This window comes from Urocampus carinirostris, chromosome 18 (assembly GCF_059441175.1).
Source record: "Urocampus carinirostris isolate Australia breed hairy pipefish chromosome 18, RoL_Ucar_1.0, whole genome shotgun sequence".
Classification (NCBI taxonomy): Eukaryota; Metazoa; Chordata; class Actinopteri; order Syngnathiformes; family Syngnathidae; genus Urocampus; species Urocampus carinirostris.
The window spans coordinates 6,342,996-6,369,614 of record NC_142366.1 but is presented as its reverse complement, the minus strand read 5'-3'; the positions used below and the strand labels follow the sequence as shown (position 1 = coordinate 6,369,614).

General features: G+C 42.2%; 3 protein-coding genes across 9 annotated transcripts in view; 1 reads left to right on the top strand and 2 right to left on the bottom strand.

The window, feature by feature from the left end:
- The window catches only part of eci2 (enoyl-CoA delta isomerase 2), a 29,199-nt gene extending 5,875 nt beyond the window's left edge, over window positions 1–23,324 (bottom strand). Inside the window, exons 1-2 of one of the 4 annotated variants that reach the window (XM_088322436.1) lie at window positions 23,188–23,324; window positions 8,157–8,247 (exon numbers count right to left, since the gene is read on the bottom strand). Coding sequence is in view for 1 of the 4 variants with exons in the window: in XM_088322434.1 (XP_088178560.1) it covers window positions 1,785–1,825 (41 nt within the window). In the remaining 3 variants the exon portion in view is untranslated. Of the gene's footprint in view, window positions 1–1,538; window positions 1,621–1,784; window positions 1,909–8,156; window positions 8,516–23,187 lie in introns of those variants that run through there. The other 3 variants (XM_088322435.1, XM_088322434.1, XM_088322437.1) reach the window with 3 other exon arrangements.
- Window positions 1,512–23,513, top strand: rmc1 (regulator of MON1-CCZ1). 3 transcript variants are annotated; one of them, XM_088322432.1, is made up of 21 exons: window positions 1,532–2,138; window positions 2,273–2,349; window positions 2,427–2,511; window positions 3,703–3,759; window positions 3,829–3,915; window positions 3,988–4,128; window positions 4,197–4,300; window positions 6,541–6,630; window positions 6,728–6,833; window positions 6,899–7,007; window positions 7,069–7,113; window positions 8,177–8,230; window positions 8,290–8,418; window positions 8,478–8,584; window positions 8,644–8,763; window positions 8,837–8,914; window positions 14,523–14,627; window positions 14,693–14,761; window positions 22,249–22,336; window positions 22,411–22,548; window positions 23,338–23,513. In XM_088322432.1, exons 1-21 carry the CDS (start codon window positions 2,040–2,042, stop codon window positions 23,415–23,417), a joined length of 1,968 nt encoding a protein of 655 aa, XP_088178558.1. In that variant the 5' UTR covers window positions 1,532–2,039; the 3' UTR covers window positions 23,418–23,513. The 3 variants fall into 3 exon arrangements, with proteins under 3 accessions (XP_088178559.1, XP_088178557.1, XP_088178558.1); XM_088322433.1 differs by having other exon boundaries at window positions 1,512–2,138; window positions 3,829–4,128; window positions 7,069–7,128; window positions 8,111–8,230; XM_088322431.1 differs by having other exon boundaries at window positions 1,518–2,138; window positions 3,829–4,128.
- A 137-nt stretch (window positions 23,514–23,650) lies between these two features.
- Window positions 23,651–26,619, bottom strand: part of rreb1a (ras responsive element binding protein 1a) — a 52,374-nt gene continuing 49,405 nt past the window's right edge. For both annotated transcript variants that reach the window (XM_088322428.1, XM_088322429.1), the window contains exon 20: window positions 23,651–25,661. In XM_088322428.1, the coding sequence (XP_088178554.1) occupies window positions 25,234–25,661 (428 nt within the window). In that variant the 3' untranslated portion in view covers window positions 23,651–25,233. The remainder of the gene's footprint in view (window positions 25,662–26,619) is intronic.

Below are 26,619 nucleotides of genomic sequence, written 5' to 3'. Positions count from 1 at the left end.
TAAAGTACCCCACCCACACCGCGCAAACCTCACAGAGTATGGTGTTTCCGTAATGCAATGAATAGCACTTTCGCCCAGAACGCGAAAGGTACCCGATTCGAGACCAGGTGGAAAAATGTGTTGGCCTGGATAGGGATTGGCGCCCCCAGGCTGTACTTGCCCAAGACACCACAGGAACTGGTTCTACAACGTCCCTGGTTGTTGAAAGATCCAACCAATGTTCCCTCTAAGCTGCGTGTGTGGGCAATTGCGCACTACCCAGAGCTTTTCCGCGAACAAAAAAATCTTGCCTGCTCACAAAAATCAGGGCTCGAAATTGCTAATTAAGTCAAAGTTACGGTGCAAGTAGGTAAAAATACACGGGTTCCCCTGACGCTTTGTTCCAAATGTGGTATTTTGAAGTTAATGTCGAAGTAGATCGAAGTTGAGTAAAGTCAGTTTTTCGAGAACCGACTTCTTCGGCTCGGCTCACTAAAAAAGACCGGCTCTTTCGGGTCACAAACGGCTCTTGAGGTTGTTTTTACTTTTTTAATCCCTACATGACCAAATAATATGTAAAAATGATGCACAAAATGACAAAGGAAGGGGGGAGGATAGAGCAAAAAAGAAAAAAAATTACAAAATGAAAAAGTAGTGAAAAGCTAAGAAGAAACAAAAGGAGAGAAAAGGGAAAAAAAGAGCAAGAAAAATTCAGAGAAAAGCCAGAAAAAAAGAAAAAAACAGATAATGGAAAAAAGGTAATAGAGAACAAAAAAAGCAAAAAAAAGAAACAGTTGGGAAAAAATAAACACAATGAGATTTTTTTTAAGGAATTTTCAAAAAGGAGAAAAAACAGGTAAAAATAAAATAAGGTTTGTGTTGCATTTAAATAATTTTCAATTCTATTAATTCTATCTTGTTGCTACCATTGTACTTCCACTACAAAATGTGATCAAATACAGTTCTGTATCGTGCAACCGACTAAATAAGCCCCCCAAAATGTTAGTATTATGCGACAAAAGATACCAGGCAAAAAATGGAAATCTTGTGAAAGAATTGTTAAGATAAATTATGTTTGTAAGCCCTACAACCTCTGCAATAGTACTTTAGTCAATTCATTTAAAAGTGAAAAATAATTTTGCATTGCCGGAAAATCAGCAAAATGTAACTTGATGTCAAGTTTTAAACATGTTTGATACTAATTTAGTTGCCATACTTGGGATTGCTGTTGCTCACTGTTGTTTCAAGCGTTGCTCACCGACTTTGTGTGAACGCTCAGACCCGTGGAAAATTAGAGGGAACATTGGATCCAACCATACCTTGTAAAAATCACTTTTGGGCAAGTTGAAAAGATTGACTTTGGCGAAATGACATTGCCCTGATTTATGACACCACCACGTCACTTGTCACTGAAATGGGGGTGTGGGTGGGAGGTCAATTTTCGGCACACTCTAAGAACGAATTAACGTCGCATTCCAATGCACTAGCTTATTTAAATTGAAAGATTATAGTGTTTTAACGGATTAGACACACCGAAAGCAATTTGTTTGCACACTTGCCTGCCTGCAGGTCACCGCTAAAGACGGACGAAGTCCAAATAAACCTCCCCCTTTGCGTATTATTTGCAAAAGCGTTTGCAAATAATGGGAGTTTGCGCTCAAATTTGACCGATTTACAAGGAATAGCGTGATTTCAGCGTGACGTTCTCATTCCCTATGAACAAGGCTACACTTATTTGATTTTCTTTGAGAAAGTGGTTCACATTTTACTTTTAGAGAATCGACAAGAATAAAAAAACAACTCACCGGCGAGTTAATGTCAATCTCGTGAGCACCGTTAGCGACATTTAGAAGCTGGGGGAAAAGGAAAAAGCACAGGGCGAACAAGGTTGATAGGTGGACAAAATAACATATATTACTTCCGGGTTTATTAACTTTTATTGTGAAACCGTTAACAGGAAGTCATTATAGTCACGGCCAAACTTCACTTAATGTTGTTTCATCGTGTTCTACGTGAGAGCATGCAATACTAATTAAAAAAAAATCGGATGGTTTGATGCAATGAGCGAGGAGCACTATTTACAACTTTGCGACAGTGTTGTCCACTTTGAAAATGCTTCGAGCGTCAACAATGTTTTCTTCGACGAAGCCAACAAACAGGTCAGCTTCCGCTAGCTTTTGAGTTAGCAGAGTCAGCTGATTAACAGCAGAAAAAAAAGAAAACAATTCAATTCATAGCCTTTTCCAATGCATGATGTAACTTGATGCTGATGCTTGTCTGGTGATGCATTCAGGTGTTCGCGGTGCGTTCAGGGGGCGCAACTGGGGTTGTCGTCAAAGGTCCGGATGATAAGAGTTCTGTGGCGTTCAGGTGTGTCCCACGCCCTCGAACAAATTGATAATTTATTTTTAATATCACGAGACAAGCTGTTTGTGTTTGTTTTTCAGAATGGAGGATAAAGGAGACGTGAAGTGCATCAAATTCTCAATTGCGAATAAAATTTTGGCTGTGCAGAGAACGTCGAAGTCTGTGGTGAGTTTGTAGACCGTCTGTACTTTGGTGGTTGCTACGACCTAATAACAACGAAGCAAGTTGTTTATGAATAAATTCCTGTACTATACTCATACCTGTCAAGCTCGACGGCTCCATGCCCTTACAAACTGTCGTATTTTCCCTTACAAAATAATCTTACACCATATTTTTTTCCAAACGTGTATATTTATGTAGTTTAATATGTTATTGTACATGTACATGCAAATAGAATTAAGTAGAATAATACATTTTCTTATTCAAATTATTAATTCATTTTATGGATTAAATTATTGTTGGTAATATACTGATTAAAGGGATAACCACAAACCTGTCTTTTTCCATTTTATCTTTTTATACTTCCTTTTTTCTTAACTTCTTTATACAACATAATAATTCGTAATAAAATGAATCAAAGCAAGTGAGCCGTTTGAGAGCCGGCTCTCTTTAATTAGTTGAGCCGAAAAAGCCGATTTTCCCAAAAGAGACGGACTTCTTTTCGCTACACAACTCGAACTCGTTTTACTTGATTGATTTGCCGTTTCATGGTAGTCGTGTATACCGGATGGTACCCATAATTGACAAATTTGCGTTTTTTTGAACAGATTTTCTTGTACGTCTTACACGTCTTAAAATGCATAATAAACATACTTTGTACGGCAAAAACGTACAGGTTGACAGGTATGTATACTTGGAATGTCAAACATACGGCCCGCGGGGCAGATCTGGCCCGTTGGATGATTTGATCTGGTCCGCTAGTATGTAAAAAAAAAAAAGCAACACTCTGGGTCATTTCTTTCATAAGTTACATTTTTTTTTTAAATAAATGCATATCAAATGCTCTCTCTGGCCACAAGAGAGCAGTGTTGAGTTTGTGTAGCCTGTCGAGTTGGTTCGGGTGTAAAACTCTATTCACTCAAATGTTATTTTAAACCATTTAACAGATTAAATGCCCTGTGAATAAATGTGCTGTGTTTAGAAAATATCCCTTGTAAATTGTTATCATAATATGTAGGGTGGGTTAATGTGGGCTGAATGATAAAGCACCATACTGGAAAAACAAGGCTAAACATTTGGAGTTGACATTTTTTTTACTGATTCAGCTCGCTTGAGAACAGAAAGTCTGGATCTGGCCTCAAAGCCAAACTGAATTGGACATCCGTGTACTATAATGTGTACTACACTGTCTTTTAGGACTTTATCAACTTCATCCCTGACTATCCTCACACAGAGTTCACCCATGAATGCAAGGTGAGCCTCTCACACAAAGGGACTAATCCTACTTTCTGATGGACGCCTGAATGTGCTCTTATGCTTCAGATGAAGAACGCCACCCTTCTGGGCTTTTGTTGGACCAACTGGAACGAGATTGTATTTGTCACAGACCAGGGCATTGAGTTCTACCAGGTAGCTCTACCAGGTAGCTTTGTTGCTAACGCTTTCAATGCAGGACCTGACAGACACTGTTCTTGCGTCCAGGTGTTTCCCGACAAACGCAGCGTCAAGCTACTCAAGAGTCACAGCCTCAATGTCAACTGGTACCAGTACTGCCCTGAGACTGCTGTTATGCTGCTGTCCACCACCGTGCAGGCAAACGTCCTTCAGCCCTTTGCTTTTCGGGTGAGAATTTTCAAGAACGAACATGCCAACCCTTTGTAACTGCCTTAAACTGTGTCTGTACAAAACAGAGCGGGAGCATTTCCAAGATGTCCAAGTTTGAGATCGAACTGCCTGTTGTCCCAAAACCAGCTAAGCTCAGCTTGTCGGAGAGGGACGTTGCCATGGCGATCATGTAAGTTGCTGAAAAAAGGTATAGAAGTCAAAATTAAAGGTTGAAACTCTGAGTTAAAGCTGTAACATGGCATCAACTTTCTACCTCAGAGTTAAAGCAGCTGTAAAGGACAATAAACCAGTTTTAAATCAAAGTTAGGACTGTTTTAACTTCACTTAAACCTGATTAAAGCTTTAAAGCTGGTTTCGCTTTTACTAAAAGGAGGTTAAAACAGTTTAACTCAAAATTAAACTTTAACCTTGAATTCAACTTTGAGTTAAGGCTTTAAAGCCAATTTAGCTCCCAATTAAAGGAGGATAAAGCAGTTTTAAACCAAAGTTAAATCTTCAAATCAAAGTTAACACTTTAAAGCTGCTTCAGATACTCAGCCAACCCTCCTGTTGTCTTCAGGTCAAAATGACCCGCCACTGTGTTTAAAAAAAAAAAGACAAAATCCCCTAAATGATATTAATTCAACTTTAAATTTTCTGACTTTTCCTACATTCGCCCTAACAGTAGAAAAGTGCCTTTTTTTGTATTTTTACATTTCCACGTAAGCTGGACACATAAAAGTTACAAAGATCGTCTTTGAGTAGAAGTGACCCGTGAGGCATAAAAAGTTGAAATCAAGGCGACAGAGTTGTTTACACACCACACAATGTTAAATTGTTTCAGTTGTGTCTCAGAAAAAAAGTAAATAGGGCACATCAGTAAGGCTGCACGATTAACCGAAATGTAACCGATATTGCGCTGTGACGTAGTGCGATTGTGTAATCGGAAGAAACTTCGTTTTTTTCAATGATTTGTGTAGTTCCATGTTTTCCCTTTTGTTATTTGAGTGATGGAGTGTTTGGCCAACCAGAATTGTCACAATGCAGGTTTTAACGTCGCCAGTCAATCTGAGGCAAACAAACGGTGGAGCAACGTTTTTTGGAGAGACCGTCGTTGGGCGTCGCCCCAAAAAATGCGAAGAGAGGAGATATGAAAACAAAAGGGAACGCGCTTTATTGCATTCGAGACATGTTCAAAGTTCCAGATGTTCAACATTGGCTTTTATAGTGTTCTCAAATAAAGTTAAGATATCTCGTGAAGGTCGTCTGCTCAAACTCCCTCAGCATATTGGCCTGTGACCTCTTGCAAGAACGTCATCCCACATCCTTCACCAGATGCCTACATACTTATCATTAGTTATTTTCCACATTCCACAACAGTCCTTGCCTTGGGAGTTAAGTTCCCACACGGATGAAAAAAAACAAGTGAAAAAAAAAAAATACAGAATAAAGGTAAAGTAAACTAAATCATAGCTGTACTTCTAATACATACACTGATATAAAGACCTGAATTGTATTCTTAGCTGCTGGCGCATCAGCCTTCTGAAATTAATTGATTTAACTTTTATTGTTAACGCTTTGCTTAAAAAAAATCATGTTAAAGTTAGTAGCTTCAATTCATCAATTTGATCTGAATCTGAGAAAAGTCAGAAGAAACGGTAATCACTAGCTGGTGCTACGTGGATGGTTATTTTAATTTGCGTTACCCATCACTAGCGTGTAGCCACCCAGCCGCTCTCTAAATCGCTTTCTCACTCTGAAAGGAGAAGCCCTCCAATTTTGTTGTACTTTTGTATAATGACGATAAAGACCATTTATTCAACTGCAATTCTCTATTCTGTTTTCACTTTTAGCTCTTTAGTTGTTATTTTGTCACAGTCGTATTCTCACAGTCAGTAATATTGTCCTCTCAAGGTAAGTTTGACCTTTGTACCTACTAGGTACTTACATCAATTGAGTAATCAAAAAGTAAATCATGGTCAAGCCAGCAAACCTAACAAAGCAGAAGAGGGTGCTGTTTTCTTAAAAGTTAAAGCATGTCCCTATAATTAGGCACTTAGATATAAAACCTAGCACAGAAAATCCCCTTTCTTTTAAAATTAAAAATTGCATTGAAATTGGTCTGAAAAATCACAATTGTTTTTTTTGGTCCAAAATTGTGCAGCTCTACAGATCAGGTGTTCTTTGTGTGGATTGCTGTGCCTTGGATCACTCTCAGATCAAATAACAGTTTACTACGTTTACTACCCTACAGTAACAGACATAAACAAGAGGTGGGGTTCTCGCAGATAAGAGTTCCTTTTTTTTTGTAGATTTGAAGGAGGACAACAGGAGGGCTAAGGGAGAATAAAGCAGATTTAACTCGGAGCTAAAACTTAAACAACACCAAAGAAACATTCAAAATCTCTAAAATGATCATTTTGTGCATAGTTATGGTCAATTGTATGTGATGTACCTGAAGCATCACTCCCGGAGTGCAAACAGTTCCAGTGCTGAGGTGGTTCTGTACCACTTACCAAGGTACAAGCACACAAACACTCACCTCAATACAATATTCTATTCTATTCTAAACACACACGCAGCTTCATTAGTGTTAACATCAAAAATGTGTCCACAGGGAGGGCATGTGCAAGAAGACACATGTGTTGAAACTGAACACAACAGGGAAATTTGCTCTTAACACTGTTGATAACCTGGTGGTTGTCCATCATCAGAGCTCCCAGGTGAGTGCGTGTGGACGTGATACACGTATCAGGCATGCAACAGACACGGCATGCGCGTGTTTCAGACCTCGCTGATTTTCGACATCAAGTTGAAGGAGTCGGACGGCGCCGTCAGCACGCACCAGCCCGTGCTACCCGCTCGTTCCATTGAGCCATGTCAAATTCAGCTCTCAGGTAGGTCATGAGCATGCGTTAGTAGCTGATTAGCATTGTCGTTATTTTATTATGTTTGCAGGTCCTGCAGTGGTTCCCTCACAACTTCCTGTCCCGTGTCAGCTGTGTATCCTTGTATTGTGTGTTTCAGGGTTCATACACCCTTTTCATTGCCAAATTCAAGCTCTTTTTAGAGTCCTAATGTGTAATATTTGACCACTAGATGGCACTGTGTTGTCTGGTGGGAGCGATGGCCAGTGCTTCAGAGCACAGCGTGTCGACATCCTGCCGGACAAACATGGCGGGGACCTAAGTGCGATTCCAGTGTGTAAAAGAAATGCAAATTTCTCAACCGAGTTTTTTTTCTTTCTTTAATTTCTTTTTTATATAAAATAACATTGGTATGATAGTTCATGCATTTTTTCCTAGTTAAATCAATTTGAGCCTAAGAGGCACGAAATATTATGCATTGTACCTTTAAGAGCTTTCAAAGCCAATTTTCTGATTCCTCCAGTACCGTTAAAAGAAAAAATCCAGTGTGAGTCATGTTTTTTGAAAAACTACAAATATATTTGTGATTTAAATATGCGGTTTCTAATCTTGCATGTGTATTTATCAAGACCTATGATTTTAGATCTTGAGTAAATCGTGAATATATTTGTTTTTGGGTAAAAATGACCAATAATAAAATAAGTAGTTTGTACCTTTCATTTTTAGTTGCAGTAAGTTCTCCCAATTACAATTTACCACTGGGAAAGGCTACCTTATCTTTTTTTGCATGCTCAATAATAAATGTCCATAATTGATATTAATTGCTTGTACTAATACACATTTCATAGTGCCCTGTTTAGGTGTAGCATGCACTTGTCCTCTTGGACCTGTATGGGCGATGACACTTCATTGGACAATGGCGAACAAACTAATAAAAGCTGCCGTTAATCAGTGGTAAGAAACGCAATGGCAAAGCTAAGCCACCAGAGTATTGTCGCTGTCATTTTTAAGCATACTTTTTGAGAAAAATGGCAACAATTTCAAGCATTTACTACCAAAACTTCAATAACTTTTCAATCCTTGAAAACACATTAAAATTCAAGCATTTACAAGAATTTTAAGCCACTAAGAAGCCTTGTGTGTGTGTGTGTGTGTGCGCTGCGCGTTTATTCTCGTTACCCGACTTGACGGTCACACAGATTCTTCTTCGTGGAGCGTCTTCCAGCCTGACATCATTATAAGCGCCAGCGAAGGTACGCCAGCGCACAACCTGCACAGGTACACAAGAAGTGATGGGTGATTTGATTGACAGGTTACCTCTGGTGCCTTCGCATCAAGCTAACTCCGATTGTCAACATGCTTCAAGACAAAAGCAGACTGATGGACTTCTTGCTACGACGCAACGACTGCAAAATGGTCATCCTGTCCGTCTGCTCGCAGCGTAAGTGTTTGTGTTAGCATGCTAGAAGCTAAGTGGATGTTAATGCTACTATCATACAGTGGTGGAAGGCGAGCAACGAGAAAGCCTTCCGGTGGTGGCGAGTGTCTTTGACAAACTCAACCAGGTGTACAAGGACTTCCTGGAGGCGGAGCAAAGCTACAGCGCGGTAGGTGAGGGATGACACGTGAGAGGGCGGAGTTAGCTAACTTGGTTGCGTCTCTGCAGGCTGTGGAGGCGGGGCCTTCAAGAGGGGGCGCCGCTCACAAGCGCCCCGTCAGAAGCCAGGCGGTCATCGACCAGTCTGACATGTACACACACGTCTTGTCGGCGTTTACGGAAAGGAAGGTACTTAATAATAAAAATAATAGTAAAGATCCAAGGCGGCCATTTTGATATTTTTTCCCTGTGTTGCGTTCAGGACGCCTCCCATAAATTGACCATTGCCGTGCTGATGGAGTACATACGCTCGCTCAACCACTACCAGATCAGTGTGCAGGTTAGACAAAGCCAAGCCGCTTCCGTGTAGGGCTGCAACGATTAGTCAATGCTGTTGAAAAAATTCAAGAATTCCATTGTTGACTATTGTCACCAGACATGTTTTTCCAACTGAGTGAAGCATCTCTACATGAATATAATCTCCACTGAGAGTTGCACATGTGCAATAGTGTCTGTCTGCAGCGGTAACAGAAACATACAGAAATGGCGGCATCAACATCAAGTACGCTTACAAACACTTCCAAAGTTTGGAGGCATTTTAGCCTGGATAAAGCCATTAAAATGACTTCTTGCAAAGTTTGCAAAGCAGACATTGCGTATCCTGGCAGTAGCTACGTGACGCTTGAACATTTGAAGATCACGTCACAGTTGAACAAAAGAGTCTGACTCGCCTTAGTAAGATTCAAGTAACATTCAAGTAAATACAGTTTTGATGACATGCATTGCACATTTTATATGCGTATACTATATTTTGCTTTAAAATAGATCCTTAAGCACATATTTGAAATTCGTATATATATATATTTTTTTACCGGTCATCATATACATTATTATAATGAGTTTAAAATCGACAACTTTGATGAAATATTGACAAACAGAAGGAAAAAGGGGTCTGACAGCTTATTTTGGTCCTGTCCCTTTGACAACCTTTTCACGTTAATTATGTCGTGTAATCAGATTTTTATAACAAGGCAATTTGTGTCTTAATATATCACATCTCATCATAACACAAAATAAATAATCACATATGCAACAAGAAAAACAAAAAATCAAAATTTAGCATAATCATGTGTAGCATAACATGTACATTTTATTTGAATGATTGATTGATTGATTATTGCTCCTGCGAAGGTCGGGGGGTCCCGTCCCTGTGCGTTGAGCCGACCAGATGAACCAGGTTTTTCCAATGCTGGCGGTCTTGTGCCAGCTGTTCTGCATCCTCTACAGCAACTCCGTGTTGTTGGAGGTCGCCCGCAACGACGTCGAGCCATCGAGTGCGGGGTTTCCCTCGTGGTCGTCTCCAGCCTGCTGCCTTTGGGTCAAACTGGAGAATGGCTCGTGTCGGATGGTCTGGTGGTAGACGAAGGACATGGCCAAACCAGCGGGTGCGGCGTTGTGCGACCAAGGAAGATGCTCGGGGCTGGCACGTGCGGGCTCTGAGCTCTTTATTGGAGACTCGCTGGGGCCACCTGATGTTCCCGACGGTTCTGAGAGCCCTGCTATCAAAACCGTCGATTCTTGTGGCCAGGGTGTCGTTCAGGGGCCATGTTTCTGAGCCATAAAGCAGGATAGAGAGTACGGCGAGGTTATAAATGCGGAGCTTCGTCTTGCGTGCGATGGTCTGGTGCCGCCAGAGTGGTTTCCAGAGAGACTGCAGAGCAGATGCTGCCAGGGCTCTTCTGCGGAGAATCTCTGGTTTTAGGTCCCCATTGTGTGTCACCATGGACCCCAGATACACAAAGCTCTTGACAGGCTCTACGATGTCGCTACCAATTTGGATGGGAGGTGGATCTGGTCCATCACCGACATACATGAACTTGGTTTTTGTCCAACTCACTTGGAGGCCAAGCCGCGCTGCCTCTTCGCTGTAAATGCCCAGAGCGTCTCTCAGCTGGCTGTAGGAAGTGCTGAGCATGATTGTGTCGTCAGCATACTCCAGGTCAGTCAGGTGGTAGTTGCCGAAAGACACTCCGGGGATGCGCTCACTAACCCTGAACATCAGATGGTCGATGATGCAATTAAAAAGGTCGGGAGCAGCCACGCAGCCTTGACGAACGCCGCTGGAGATAGTAAACCAGTCGGAGTCAATGCCGTTGATACGGACACAGCTCTCTGCGTTGCTGTAGAGTAGCTTGAACAGGGCTATGATCTTGGGTGGTGCTCCGAGAGCTTGGAGGATGTTCCACAGTGAAGAGTGGCAGACGGTGTCAAAGGCGGCCTTCAGATCAATGAATCCGATATATAGATGGCGATCTTTACGGAATTCACGGGTCTTCTCTATCAGCAAACGGACGGCAGAGATGTGGTCCGTTGTGGAGCGGTTGGGCATAAAGCCAGCCTGCTGGGGACGGCGGCAGCTTCTGATTGCTGGAAGGGCACGGCTGAGCAAGATCCTGGTAAAGACCTTGCCCGGGATGGAGAGTAAGGTTATACCTCTGTGATTTCCACAGACAAGCCTGTCACCCTTGCATTTCCAGAAGGGCATGATGACTCCTCTGGTCCAGTCGGTGGGCAGCTGCTCCGATTCCCACACCTGGTTGAATAGGCAGGTTAGCCACTCCACCATGCCATCACCGCCGGCCTTGAGCATCTCGCCGGTAATGGCACAGATGCCGGGGGCTTTCTTTGTGTTCAGTTTCTTCAGAGCAGCTCTCACTTCCTCGGGTGTTACAGGGTCTGTGCAGCAGGCGTCGCTAGGAGGTGCTGTGTTTGCAGCCACTAGGAGGGTGGGATCAGCCGGGATGGTGCTGTGCTGCAAGAGGAGGCTAAAGTGCTCCTTCAAGCGCGAGACAGTTGGCTTCTGTCATGATGAGGTTGCCGTCTGAGTCTTTTACCAGCGCTGTTTTTATGTGTGGGCCGCTACGGGCTTGGCGTAGTAGACTGAATACGCGGCTCATGTTGTTGTTGTTGGCCGCGGACTCAAGCTGTTGGGCTTCTGCCTGCCAAAACCTCTCCCTATCTTCAGCAATGGCCACATTGCGCAGGCGGTTCAGTCTCCGATACTCCGTGAGGTCGCCTCGGAGCCGGGCCTCACGCCGCTGGTCTATGATGTTTAGTGTCCTCTCTGATATCCAGGGCTTTCTCGGGGAGCATCGCGGGCGTCCGAGGACATTGTGAGCAGACTGGAGGACACTTTCCTTGAAGGCCGCCCAGTCTGTCAGCTTGTCAGGAGCCAGGGCATCGAGAGTGCGGCGGATGGAGCAACTGAAGTCTCTGGCGATGTTGGGGTCACTGAGTCGGGAGGAGTCGGGGCGAGGCAGAGTCTTGTGCTGGTTGGCTCGGAGCTTTAGCTTGAGCTGGGCCACCAGCAGACGATGGTCTGTGTTGCCAAGCTGTGCTCCTCTGAACACCCGGCAGTTGGTTACAAACGACTTCCAGCGTTGTGATATCAGGATGTGGTCCAATGCCTTTCTGGTTCTGCCATCTGGGCTGTACCACGTCCAGTGATGGATGCATTTCCGGGGAAACCAGGTGTCAGCAACACAAAGGTTGTTTTGGTGGCAGAGGAGAAGGAGGCGGTTGCCATTGTCGTTTGTTGTGCTGTCAACGAAGGTGGTGCCGACAGGTGAGCCGGGGGACCGATCATTGCTGGATAGAGTGGCATTGGCATCAGTGAGGATGATGGTGACGTCGTGTGGTGGGGCTTGGTCGACAGCCTGGTGGAGTTGGTCAAAGAACGCGTCCTTCGCATCCTCATCAGCGACATCGGTGGGGGCGTAGGCGACGATCACTGTCATCTTGCCGTGATGGTGGAGGAAGCGGGCAGACAGTAGTCTGTCGCTTATTGGTGTCCAGCTGATGAGGGACCTCCGGAGGGCTTTTGGAATGGCGAGAGCCACACCGTAATGGCCGGTCCTACTCTCGGGGCCACTCCAGATGTAGCAATGGTTGCCAGCTGTTGTTTCACCATTGCCTTGCCATCGTACTTCACGGAGCCCTGCCAAGGTGATGTTATAGCGACAGAGCTCTCGGGACAGCAGGGTGGCAGCTCCGGGGCGAAGGAGTGTCTGAACATTCCAGGTGGCGACACGGGTCTTACGACGAAGGTCGATCCGTACTCGTTGGTCGGGGGCAGGCTGGGGTCCGTTACCGTGTTGGTCAGTCCGGCTTCTTTCTCTGGTCAGTTTCGTAACAAAGGGGGTTTCTCCTGGGTGAGTTGTTAGCCCTCCGCAGGATAGTCGGTTGGTGGGGCTGCCACCTCACAGCGTACCGACACGCTGGGGTCTTTGTTTGTCTGGAACCTACCCCGGAGACCGGCCTGCCATGGGTGACCCTACCAGGAGCAAGCTCCCGACGGTATCGCTCTCCAGGGTCACTGGAACACGCAAGCCCCCTCGCCGCATCAAGGCCAGACCCATCCGAGGGGGTTATTTGAATGGATATAATTTATTTCTTTTTTCTTTTTATTTCATTGACTCTTTTAATCTTTTTGCCCTGACAGCTCCCCCTCATTTTTGACTGTGTTTTAAATTGGTGTTTAATAAATTTATAAGAAAAGAGCCAAAAGTTAAACTTCATCCGACGAAAATTAGGTGCGTGCAGTTCGAAGAACAAATATCAGTAGTTGAAACACTAAAAACAACAAATGTCAATTGTTAAAACCGTTCAATTTTAACATGTTCAGAAGTTATTTTGTTACAGACTTTGCAGTTGACCACTGAATGTACATAACCAAACGCTTGTTTGTTTTATTTACTGTTCAATTGCTTCTTATTGGTGTGTTCTTAATTTAAAGGGAAACACATATTTAGAGTATTTTTGAGCTTACAAATCTGCCCGGAGTATAAGTCACACCAGCCTAAAAATGCATAATTAAAAAGAAAAAAACATATATAAGTTTCACTGGAGTATAGGCCTAAGTCGCATTTTGGAGGGTAATTTTTTGATAAAACACCAAAAACATAGATGTCATCTTGAAAGGCAATATAAAATTAAAATAGAATTGAACAAGGTATACTAACTTTACACATACGTGTATATCTTGAACACGCTTCAATACGTCAGTAACAACTTAACATATAAGGAGTTATTCAGATAACTCTAGTATAAAGAACATGCTCACCAAACTATCAGTTTCACTCAAATTCACTAAATCCAAAGAATTATTCATCCTTTTTGTCACTTTTACTGGTAAACAATCCCATTAGGTCCTAGAGGTAGACGATGCGCTGCTTCCTCTTTCCGCTTTTATGTTGCGTCAAGGTTGACATTAACAACACTGGGCTATAGCGCCCACTTGCGGTTTAGTGTGAAAATAACATAGGAAGTGATATACTGTTGGTTGGATCCCCTAACCATGAGGGTGGTAGGGGCACCATTTCCTGCGGTGTATCTTTGGCAAAGTACAGTCTGGTGGCGCCCATCCCAGGCCAACATATTTTTCCCCCCGGCCTCGAACCGGGAACTGTGATAGGCAACTGTACTAACCATCGATAAGAATCTAAAACTCAACAATATAATAATGTGTTAATAATTTCACATAAAAGCCGGAGTATAAGTTGCCCAACTATGAAAAAAATATGCAACTTCTAGTCCGGAATATATAGGACTTGATTTTTAATTTATTGTTATTTTGCCTTTCCCTAATTAATGGACAGCAGTTCATTTATGGATTTATGTCTCTACTGACCGAGCACTGCGCCTAATTGGATTTAAATGGTTTGAGAAGTAATCAATACAAGATGTATTTTTCATTGTACCCATTTATCTTGTGTTCATTATTATTTAAATCAATTTCATGCTAAATTTAGGAAAATATTCATAATTTCTTGATCATTTGACTAATCGTTTCAATAGTCAGTGACTAGTCGACCTAAATAGTCAATAGTGGCAGGCCTACCTCTGTGTATTCTGTCCGACTAACTGAGGTTCTTCCGCCGTCATGGCAGCATTACCTGTACGAACTGGTGATCAAGACCCTGGTGCAGCACAACCTCTTCTATATGTTGCATCAGTTCCTGCAGTATCACGTCCTCACTGATTCCAAACCTCTGGTGGGTCACACTCGGTCACCTGTCCCCTCCTTTTGACCAACAAGTGACTTGTGGAACTCTTTCAGGCCTGTCTGCTTCTGTCCCTGGAGAGCACCTACCCCCCCGCCCATCAGCTGTCTCTCGATATGTTGAAGGTACTCCTTTTGCATCATAATCATCCTTGTCAGTGTTGGGAATGCTGCATTATAAATAACAGTGTTGTTTTTTCTGTGACTGGGTAATCATATTATTTCTTCTGCAATTTATGTTACTGACAGTCAAAAGCAGTGTATTACATATGATTTTGTGAGATTTTACATACGTTTTCTCGCGTCCGTATATGTGGGTTTCAGGTTTCTTCACCTACATTTTATGTGTTTACGGATGTTTTGGTTTGTTTTTACGTTTTTGTGTGTGCGTTAATGCACATTTTGTGTGTTTATACGTTCGTGTGCATGTGTTTACGTACGTTTTTGTGTGTGTTTACATACATTTTTGAGTGTTTTTACATAATTTTTTTTGTTTTTTACGTAGGTATTTTGTGCGTGCGTTTACATACGTTTTGTGTGTATATCTCGTTTGTTTATGTATGTGTTTGCATACTTTCTTATGCGTGTATGCGCCTTTTTTTTTAATTGATTGACAAAATAATTCAACATAGCAGACAATCCTACATGGTTTTGTTTTTTGCCCTGTTGCAAAGAATAGAAAATAAAAACTTATAGTATTCAATATGCTCAATTATACAATGTACTTAATATTCTTAACGAAGCAAACAGTTTAGGACATGACCAAAACTTGTGAATTAGGTGACACAGACTTTGAGACCGCCTGTTGTAATGTTCATCACTTGAATTGTGAAAAACCTTATGGAGTCAATGTTTTCTATAATAGAGCTTGTGGAGCACTTGAATTGAATAAGAGCCATTCTTGCACAGATAGTGGAGGAATAAATGGCTAAGAGGGCCTTTTTTTCCAAAACTCTTGTGATAGGTTCACGTGTAATTCATGCTCCTCGTCATCTTTTATCTTCATTAAGGTGCATTTCATGTTTTCACACAAAAGAATATAGAGAGTGGAGACTGGACTTCCATGTAGAAGAGTTGCCTAAAGGGCCAAGTCAATCCCTGAGGGATTTGGGCTCTGTGGGAAGGATAATCTATTTGTTCTAGCAAAGTCCTGTAGCTTAAAAAACAAAAACAAAAAATCAGTGTCACTCAAACCAAATGCTGTGCATAGTTGATCAAAATTTGCGAATACATTCTCTAAATCCAAGTCCCTAAGAAAGCACATGCTTTGCTGCTCCAGTGTTTAGAACTGTTTGTCTATCATAGCTGGTGTGAAAAGGTAATTATTGCAGATGGGCAGTGACAACCACCCAAGTATAGCCAGATTGAGACCATATTTTTAATGTGTGTACTACCACTCTACTAGTGGTGAACTTGGAATAAGGGACCGATACATCACCACATGCCCACGATGTGAGCGATGTAGAGCAAGAATCAGCCTCCAAACGAACCCAGCCACAGTTTGTTCGCGAAGCGGTGAACCAACTAGAGCAGGGGTGGTGAACACGCGGCTCTAGAGCCCCATGCCGCTCTTTGCCTCATCATATTTTCTATATAATGTGGCTCTTTGCTTCGTTTCAGGTTTAGTATTTGTTCCCCTCTTAAAACACAATTAAATTCATCAGAGTTAATAACAAAAGATAAATAATATTTTGAAATTAATTTGGCAGATTTGTTGTTTTTATGCTGCTCCGGACACATAACTGACTGCCAATCATCTGCGTAGGTTACATCTAATACCGGTCAGTGCGTGGTGTGGCTCTTCAACATGCACAATTAAAAATTCCGGCTCTTTACGTCAAACTTGTTTGGCACCCCTGAACTAGAGTGTTATTTTATATGTATTAGCGGGACAATAGTAACTGATGAAATTAGGAAGACCCAGCCCGCCTGCTGACTTGTTTCGTTGCAGTAAAGTTTTCCTTGCTCTGGCTCATTTGCCGCCCAACAAATGTTGAAACCATGCTATCAATAGAAGTAAAATAACATCTCAGACAAAATACTGGAAGACATTGGAATATATATAAGTACCTGGGTAACACGTTTATTTTTATGGTCTGTACCTTAAAGCGGCAAGGAATTCTATCTTTGTCGGTCTGACTTTATCTATCTATATATATATATATATATATATATATATATACCACTGCCATATCTCCCTAGTGGGAGGTGGCTAGAGTCATTTCTGACTCTTTTTGGGAGACTGATTCAGAGGAGGGGATTCCCAGCCCCCTCGCTCAACCCAACTGAGGTGTTGGGAGTCATTAGGTGACCAAACCCCCCAATTCCAACCCCTAATGCTGAACGCCAAGCAGGGAGGCAACGGGTACCAATGTTTAAGTCTTAGGTGTGACTCGGCCGAGGCTTGAACCACAACCTCCCAGTCTCGGGGCGGGCGCCATACCCCCAAATCCATTGAGCTGGCCTTACTGACTTAAATGCAGATGCTAAAATTACACGTTTTTTTCCACGAAGGCTTTGTACGGAACGTGTAATGACTACAACCTGGTATCACAGGCTATGAAGAGAAATCTGGAAAGATATTAGATTATGAGACATCTCCCTGGCCAAGTGATTAACTGGCATAAATTCCCTTTTAGAAATGTTATGCCTGTATCCTGAAATGTCACCAAATGATACCAATACATTGAAAATATTTGGGATGCAAGTAAGGGGATCACAAATATAATTGAGAATTTACTAGAATTTACTTTTATTGTCATTCTTTGTAACCATGCACACAGAACGAAATGTCGATACACCTGACCCGTACAGTTAAACTGTAGCGAGCCAATGAAGCCGCAGCCAAACAGGGCGCCGCCATTTTAGACCAAACGGCTGTGTTGGGAGTCATTAGGTAACCAAACCCCACAATTCCAACCCTTAAGGACGAGCGCCAACCAGGGAGGCAACGAGTACCAATGTTGTAAGTCTTAGGTATGACTCGGCCGAGGCTTGAACCAGCGACCTCCCAGTCTTGGAGCGGGCGCCCTACCATCTAGGCTACCGAGCTGGTTAGAGCTGATCATTGGCATACAAAGAGAGGCGATGTTCTACCCCCGCCCTTTTTATGCCTTTGAATCCACTCATTGACTTAAAAGCAAACGGCAGAGGTTCAATAGCAAGTGTGAACAGCAACAGGGAAAACGTCAACACTGCCTAGTAACACGCGAGAGAAAGCGAACTGTCGAGAGCGCACAGTGTTTGTTCAAACAGAAGTGCATGGGAGACGATAAAGTAATATAACCCAAGAGACAGAACCAGTACTAAAACCAAACTGTTACAAAACATAAAATACATATTTCAGCTCTGCCCTGTCAAAGAAGAAAGACAAGAACCTCCGGCTCAGACCAGACTGAGGAAGTGTGAATGATATCGAGCGCCGTCTTACATGAGCAAAAGAATGCCTTCCCTTTATGAATGAATGAATGAATGAAAACTTTATACGGACATCAAAATAAAAAAACAGAACAAAAACAATAACTCAACAACAAATATTTATTTTATCGTTAGTAAATTCAGACGTGTATAAATTAACATAATATGACCTGAATGTTTCGTTTATCTCTACTGGATCAGATTTTAGAGAACCTGAGGTATCGCAAAGTTGGAGGATTCGGTTGGAGGCCAATCTGGCTTTCAGCTGGTGTGCCACAAGACACCAGCTTTATCACCATATTCATATTATACCCCACGAGAGCAGAGAAGAAAGTGTTCTGCTTCTGTGGTCATTAGGGGATCAAGTTCTGCCGAGTTTTAACTTATCTTTATGTAAAGCAGATGAATGAGTGGTAGACAGTACAACATTCAGTTTACCTATAGCTTCCACCAGTTCACTCTGACGGATTCTACTGTGGTTGTTTAGATGTGATGAATATGAGATAATTCTTCATCTAACATATACCCTCAGAGTTTTCCAACGAAATGAGGAAGAAATATTGTCACTTTTGTTGGCCTCACAGAAAAATGTAATTGTTTCCGCCACGTATTGGCAGAAATTTATTTCAGCCAGTAAATGAGGGTCAATGATCCAAGGCCTATACTCTTGGTTTAAGGTCAAAACGTAACTGTAAAATTACTCTAGTATGATCTAATATTTTAAATGGATAGTATTCAGAAAATTAGTGCTTTCTTAACCAAAAAGATAATCTATTTGAGAAAATGATCGGTAGGGATGCGAAAAGGAGTACTGTTGAGCTGAGGGATTTAAGAACCTCAATGGGTTGACAAAACCATATTGTTCCATTAAGTCATTGAGTGTCTGAGCTGTTTTTAGATTTTGATACAGAACGAGCACTAGAACTGTCCAGTGACTGATTTAAAAGACAATTCATGTCACCTAGCCATTATCAAAAGATGAAAATTCAGGTTTGGGATGGCTAATGAATCTCATAAATTTCTGGGGCCTGTAACAGTTCCCTCAACGCCGCTGGTAAAACATACCAGCAACAACAGAAAAAAAAATCCTTTCCAGATATGAAATGTTTTTCCACTCCCTCATTACCTTTACTAATCTTGACGATCCCTTGATAGTCTAGGTATTTGAAAACTATACAAATAAATACAAAAGTGAAGAAAATAAGTATTTGAACACCCTTCTATTTTGCTAATTCTCCCACTTTGAAATCATGGAGGGTCTGAACTTTTCATCGTAGGTGCATGTCCACTGTGAGAGATAAACTAAAAAGAAAAATCCAGAAATCACAATGCATGATTTTTTTTCACGATTAATTTGTGTGATATAGCTGAAAATAAGTATTTGAACACCTGAGAAAATGAATGTTAATATTTGGTACAGTAGCCTTTGTTTGCTATTACAGAGGTCAAACGTTTCCTGTATTCCTTCACCAGTTTTGCACACACTGCAGGAGGGATCTTGGCCTCCACACAGATCTTCTCTAGATCAGTCAGGTTTCTGGGCTGTCGCTGAGAAACAGAGTTTGAGCTCCCTCCAAAGATTTTCGATTGGGTTCAGGTCTGGAGACTGGCTGGGCCATGCTAGAACCTTGATATGCTTCTTATGGGGCCACTCCTTGGTTTTCCTGGCTGTGTGCTTCGGGACGTTGTTGTGTTTGAAGACCCAGCTACGACCCATCTTAATGCTCTTGACTGAGAGAAGGAGGTTGTTCCCCAAAATCTCACAAACATACGGCTCTCAGTCATCCTTTCTTGAATACAGTGCACTCGTCCTGTCCCATGTGCAGAAGAACACCCCCAAAGGACCCCCGTGCTTCACAGTAGGGATGGTGTTCTTCGGATTCCATTCTTCATTCTTCTTCCTCCAAACACAGTTAGTGGAATTATGACCAAAAAGTTCTATTTTGGTCTCATCTGACCACAAAACTTTCTCCCATGACTCCTCTGTATCATCCAAATGGTCATATGCAAACTAAAGACGGGCCTTGAAATGTGCTGGTTTAGGCAGAGCAACCTTTCGTGCCATGCATGATTTCAAACCATGACGTCTTAGCGTATTACCGACAGTAACCTTGGAAACGGTCCCAGCTCTTTTCAGGTCATTGGCCAGCTCCTGTCGTTTAATTCCAGGCTGATTCCTCTCCTTTCTTCGATTCATTGAGACCCCACGAGGTGATATCTTGCATGGGCCTACACTCTAAATATGATTGACTGTCATGTTTAGCTTCTTCCATTTTCTAATGATTGCTCCAGCAGTGGACCTTTTTTCCACCAAGCTGCTTTGCAATCGCTCCGTAGCCCTTTCCAATCCCGTGGAGGTGTACAATTTTGTCTCTGGTGTCTTTGGACAGCTCTTTGGTCTATGCCATGTTACAAGTTCAAGTCTTACTGATTGTGTGGGGTGGACAGGGGTTTTTATGCAGCTTATGACCTCAAACGGGTGCATCTGATTCAGGATGATACATGGAGTGCAGGTGGGCTTCTAATGGGCGGACTAACAGGTCTTCATCTTCAGAACTAAAGATGATACACAGGTGTTCAAATACTTATTTGCAGCTGTATCACACAAATAAATTGTTAAAAAAATCATGCATTGTGACTGCACTAAAAAGAAAGATCCATTTTTAGTGTATCTCTCTCACAGTGGACATGCACCTCCAATAAAAAATTCAGATCCTTCCATGATTTTTAAGTAGGAGAAATGGCAAAATAGCAGGGCGTTCAAATACTTATTTTCTTTACTGTATGTTTACTTCCCTATCATAATCTACCTTCTAATTCTTTATCTCTAGTCCCGCAACTCGTGAAGAAAAGAAAATTAGAAAAAAATAAATTAATAAGCCTCCCCCAAAAAATCCCACAAATTTGTATGTCACTTAGCAAATAGACTTATTGCAACCATCACAAATATCAACACATATTGGTTATCTAATAACGATAAATCATAAAAGATATGATTTTTGTGAATTAGGTTATTTCGAAAAAGAATCACAAACACTGCCATAAGCCTTAGCAACCAATAGTCAAAGTAGAAGTAGTAATAATAATACATAAACAACCTGATAAACAAAATGAGACTAAAGTGCCAGTCATCAGCCAACCGTCAATGCTATGTAACAGCACTGATGTAAGTTGCTACACCAAAATATAGCCGGTATTTAATGAGGCATACTGCAGGAGACCAATAATGTGTGTGAAATAAACAAATGTTATGATATTTTTCTACCATCACATCTTAGTATATTTCAAAAGGGCGTCAAAACCAGAAATGGACTTGAACATTCTGAACAGCCTTACCGGGCAACGTCAATGCTTGAAATTGAACGTTGATATTGCCCAGCCGATGTGGCCTGTAAGCCAACTTTAGTCCAAAATGGAGAAAGGCGTTGAGTGATGTGGGGCTCGGAGCACGCAGGTAGTTAGCCGTAAAGTTGTCAGCCTCAGCTGGAGATGAGAACGTCCTCCTCAAACCGCCGTCCAGCGTTATGTGCGGACAAGCGGGGAACAGTAGAGGAGGTCTCAAATTAAGTTTATACAACTTTTGACATGACCTTTTGATATTTGGCACGTTCCAGAGCCACCTCCGGAGTGAAATCCCTGTAGATTTGGATAGGAAATCCAGGATATTGCAGCGTGTCTTGCCTTTAGCGTGCTTCACTTGTGATCAGCTCCTCAATTTGGTAGCGGTGGAGGCGACCTGCCACCGGGCAGTGGCATGATCAATGTTTCGGTTTGGCAATGTGTGATCGGTGTGCCCGGTACAACTCCGGTGGCAATTGGAGCGTTGATTCGTCAAACACTTCCAAGAGGAAGCCGGAGAAAAATGCTGTCAAAATTGGGGCCATCCACCGACTCTGGGAGGCCGATGACTCCTCCCCTCCAGATCCTAGCCTAGCACAGCTATCCAGTAGCAACACACATTTCTACTTGAATGCTTGGATTTGCTGTAGGTTTTGCGCTGATCCATCTTAGAGAGTCAAAGTATGTTGACTGCATGTTGTGGAGTTTGGCTTCCACCGCAGGAAACGTGGTTTTAAAGTCAGCAGCAATGCTAGCTCTGTGATCCTAGTAACTTCGACTATAGGGTAATTCAGTTATGAACTTGGTTACTTATTGAAAAATGTAGTAACTATACACCTCATTCGTTCATGTCACAGCGTCTGTCCACGGCCAACGATGAGATCGTGGAGGTCCTGCTGTCCAAGCAGCAGGTTCTCGGAGCTCTAAGATTTATACGAAGTGTTGGTGGGTAACGCCGCACAGCATCCGAGGTTGAATCTCCATTATAACAGCAAGAAAATTTATGTATGTGACCACAGGCGCCCACGACAACATGTCCGCCAGGAAGTTTCTGGATGCTGCCCGTCAGACAGGAGACGACATGTTGTTCTTCACCGTTTTCAGGTCGTTCCAGCAGAGAAACCAGCGCATAAGGGGGAACCCGGCTTTCAACCCTGGTCAGCACGAGCTAATAATGCCATATCTGCCAACACTACCGCATTATGCATTAGACTACCCCTTTTTACCCCCTAAAAAGGCCTACCCCGTTTTAAAAAAAGAAAAAGCCTTGACAGGAGTCTAGTATTTTAGTCTATGACAGATTTAGTCAAATTTAGAAATTTTATGTCATGTATCAGTAACATAAAACGTATAGCGTGAAATTCATTGAAAATAAGTTACTTATTTTCAGTTTTTTTTTCACTAACCAAAGTGGCCACGCCTTCCGATTGTTGTAGACAAATGATCACGTCACGTCTTTAACATCAATTTATAGCAAACTTTACTAATATAAGAAAGTGAAAGTGTTACCAAAACGCATTGTTAAAAGAACATATAACCGATTAAATGTTGATTTTACTCTCTAACACGGTAGAGTGTAGCAAAATAATTGTAATACATATATTTTGTAAATTACGGTAATACATTTGATAGCATTAGCATGTTTGGAAAATTGTTTGTTTGGCTGACTAAGCTTATGTTGGGACGCTTATAAATATAATTGTAACGGATCATAGTATATGTTCACAGCTTTTACCGACCAGGCAATACAATTGATAGTGATTTTTAATTGTCGCTTGGTGTATTTTTTTTCTCACCTGGAGAGTTCACAACGGAGGAGGCTCACGGGATCAGTTTCGGGCGCCATCTTGTGGTGACGTCAGATATTGACTAATGACTAAATTATTGTTTAGAATAAACTGAAGAAAATTACAGCAATGACATATCCCTCGTTGTCTTTTCTACAGGCGAGCACTGTGAAGAGCACGTTCTTCATTTCACGCGAGTCTTTGGTGAGCAAGCTCTGTTGAAAGCAGCCACCGCTTGAGTCATCACCATGGCGACCAGCAGGCGCATATCCCGTGTACATAAATATTTCTTACTGTTCAATAAAATGATCCCTAAAAAGGACTAACAAAAAACATTTCCAATCTTTATTTTTGTCTTTCCACTAATGACTTATTTCGCTTAATGCATGTTCACAATCAAGTGCTGGCATGATTAATAGTTGACATGGAACTCAGAAATCAAAAGTTTGCAATTTAGGAAGCAAAACAAAGGTTGAGGAGAACCCTGAGAGCAACATTTATTTTTATTTATGACCTGTGTGTGGAAATCATCAAGCACATTTGATTAAACATGCAAAAAACAACAAAAGAATACATATCCTAACAGTCACCCAGAAGAGAAAAAAAACATCAAATAATAAATGTTCACAGTTTGACAGAACAAAAGATTTGATGATTAAAGCTTTTTTCTTTGTTAATTCTATTGCTCGTTTGCCATCAAAGTGCTCCCGCAAATCGTCAAAACTTGCCTTTGATTTATTTCAAACTTGGCATTTTTGATCCAAGGGGATGCATGCACACTGAGGTGCCAAATAAATACTTTTGCCCCCAAAAATTCACATGGCAAGACACACGTTGTTGTTGGGCTGGGGGTGGAGGGCTAAAAGGGCCGTCAAGTTAAAAGAGAAGTTGAAAAGTCCCTTTCACATTAAAATAAACCATTGATTATTTGCTAATTGTCATCAGCAGTTGCTAACTCAAAACAAAAAGCAAGATGGACAAACTCACACTAAATGCGCTGACATTTCGGCCTAACTAGCTTGCACATATTTCATGAAATAATCCAGCTAGCCTTGAGCTACTTCCTTTAGCTTGTTGTTGTAGCAGTCCTTTAGATGTGCAGATGGAAAAAAGGTTGACTGCGTCCAAACACGAGCATGACTGCGAGAGTACTTGCACTCCAATAAAAACAATAGTAGTAGTCATAATACTAATTAGTGTCCATCCAGTAGAAATTAGGTCACCATGTGTGTTTTATTCGAAGCTAACCAGACAACGATGAAACAGACCCCACTTTTAAGCACCCCCCATTTAACAAAAAGTCAAGTTGAATCCAGTGACACAAAATAGTGTTTGACTTTCATCAGGAAAGTTTTTTCCACATGCATTTGATTGTCTTTGACGCTACTTACATAAAATGTATTATAATTAAAGGACTCATATGGATCACAAACTTAAAAGTTTAGAGAAGAGAAGGCATGTTAGCTTGAAGTGTTTTTGTTGCAAAAACACAAAAACTTAGCCTACCGTCAGCGCACGTTAGCAACCTCGCTCTGTCTTAGCCGTTCGGTATTAACAAGGCGCGGGTGAAGTAGTGTTAGCCCTTATGAATCTGAGGTTGAGCTAAACGCTAAAGCTAATGGATCCCGCGAGGCCGATTGCACAATAACAGGCCGGCCAAAGCTAGCGAGCAGGTGCGCTAGCCGGCTAACAGTTAGCCACCGCGCTAGCAAGCAGGAAGACGTGATTGACAGTGTTGAGGTAATGCAGACCTGGGTCAGCGCCGACGTGGCAACTGCAACATGGGGCGATCACGCGGAAAAACAAAAACATTTGATCACTTACAAACTAAAACAAAAAAGAAAATCCCTCCCGACACCAAAACCACAAAATTGAATTGAGAATTCCTCGCACACAAGCTGAGGGGCAGCTGCAGTTCTCTGTCAGTCTGCCATTGTTTTTTCCAGTTACAAGAAGTGTCAGCCATCTTGATCTTCTTGCAGACAGAGCAAAAGTTAAAGCTATAAAACTAGGAGTAGTAAGGCACTTGTTAGCGGCGCAGCGTCTTGCGCATGTTCAGTCCACGCCCACCAGTGGAGGCTCCCCATTGGCCAGTGTGTCATCCAGAGGGGCCGGGGCTCGGAGCTCCACCAGACCTTCAATCAAAGCCTGCCCCGGGAGCTCTTTGGAAACTTTCGAGTCCGGCGCTGTGTCGCCAGCTGTTTGGCTGAGTGTAGCAACCTCCGGGGTCATGCCAGGTTTGTGTTTCTCCTCTATAACGGCAGGTGCGTCTCCTGCCGGCACCGGATCAGGAACGCGAGTGTCCTCCGGGTCTTTGGGGCACTCTGTCTCATTCTCGGAGAAGTTCCGGGTTTCGGGGGCCACTGGTGCGTCGCGATCGCCGTCCTCGCTAGGCGTCTTGGTGTGAATGCGCTGGTGGCGGACCAGGCTGTGCTTGAGAGTGAAGGTTCGCTCGCATGTGGCGCAGCGGTAAGGACGCTCGCCTGCAAAGGCAGAAATGCACACGTTATCACCATTGTAATTGTGTGTATTCTAGTAATGCAAGTGCAACCCTGAATTGATTAGTCAAGAATTGATCAGCTATCTAACTCATTGATCAGCAAACACCGGGCTTTGGACTAGAAACGGCCTGTGGGTAGTTTGGTACTGGGCCTATCAGAAAGAAAACCTAGTTCCATTATTTTGAATTGTTGTTTTACTGACATGCTACATTTCAGACTGCACTTGAACTTGGAACTTTGAGGTGGTTTTTAATTAAAAACAGTGTGGTTCGGACGGGCGGTTGCAGTTGCCTGTCGGGTATGCTGGAAACGAGGATTCCCGCCTGCCGGAGATACAGTAAAGATAAATAGAACCAAACTTTTGTACTTATAGACAATCAGCGTTGAAATTGGTCAACTGTAATGCGAGAACGATTATTAACAAAATTGCCACAATGGATTAAACGTTTGGCAGCACAGTTGGAGGATGCATGGATCCCTAAGTTAAGAACATGACACAGAGACCACAAAACACCAGCAGGCTTTATGCAAAGTTGCTTCATATGGTGAGTTTGTAGTTTTAATGACTTAGCACGCGGATTGACATGACGTTTTGCATAAACATTACAATTACGATAAAGATCCAAGCCTGTTGCTTTTAGCATGACTGCATTGCAGTTTCTGAGTTCCGGGGTAAATTCTCCTTAGTGGCGTTTGCATGTTCTTCCCGTGCCCTCGGGCACCGACGGTTTCTTCACACATTACAAAGACATGGTTCAGTACCTCCAGCCACCCTTTGGAAAAGAAGTGAATCTGTTTTTGTGTGATGTGACGAGAATATATATCAGAATGTTCCACATTACTACATAGAGAATTTATCCTCATGTTATGTATTCAAAGGTTAAAATCGTTATGATTATAATCACTATTATTTAAAAAAAAAAGTAAAAACATGTTTATT

Bases quoted from the DNA above. Each gene is read 5' to 3' on its own strand.
- rmc1 (XM_088322433.1), top strand. From the start codon at position 2,040: ATGAGCGAGGAGCACTATTTACAACTTTGCGACAGTGTTGTCCACTTT. The intron at 2,139-2,272 runs GTCAGCTTCCGC...TGATGCATTCAG, and splicing joins TCGACGAAGCCAACAAACAG to GTGTTCGCGGTGCGTTCAGG. The intron at 8,764-8,836 runs GTACTTAATAAT...TGTTGCGTTCAG, and splicing joins CGGCGTTTACGGAAAGGAAG to GACGCCTCCCATAAATTGAC.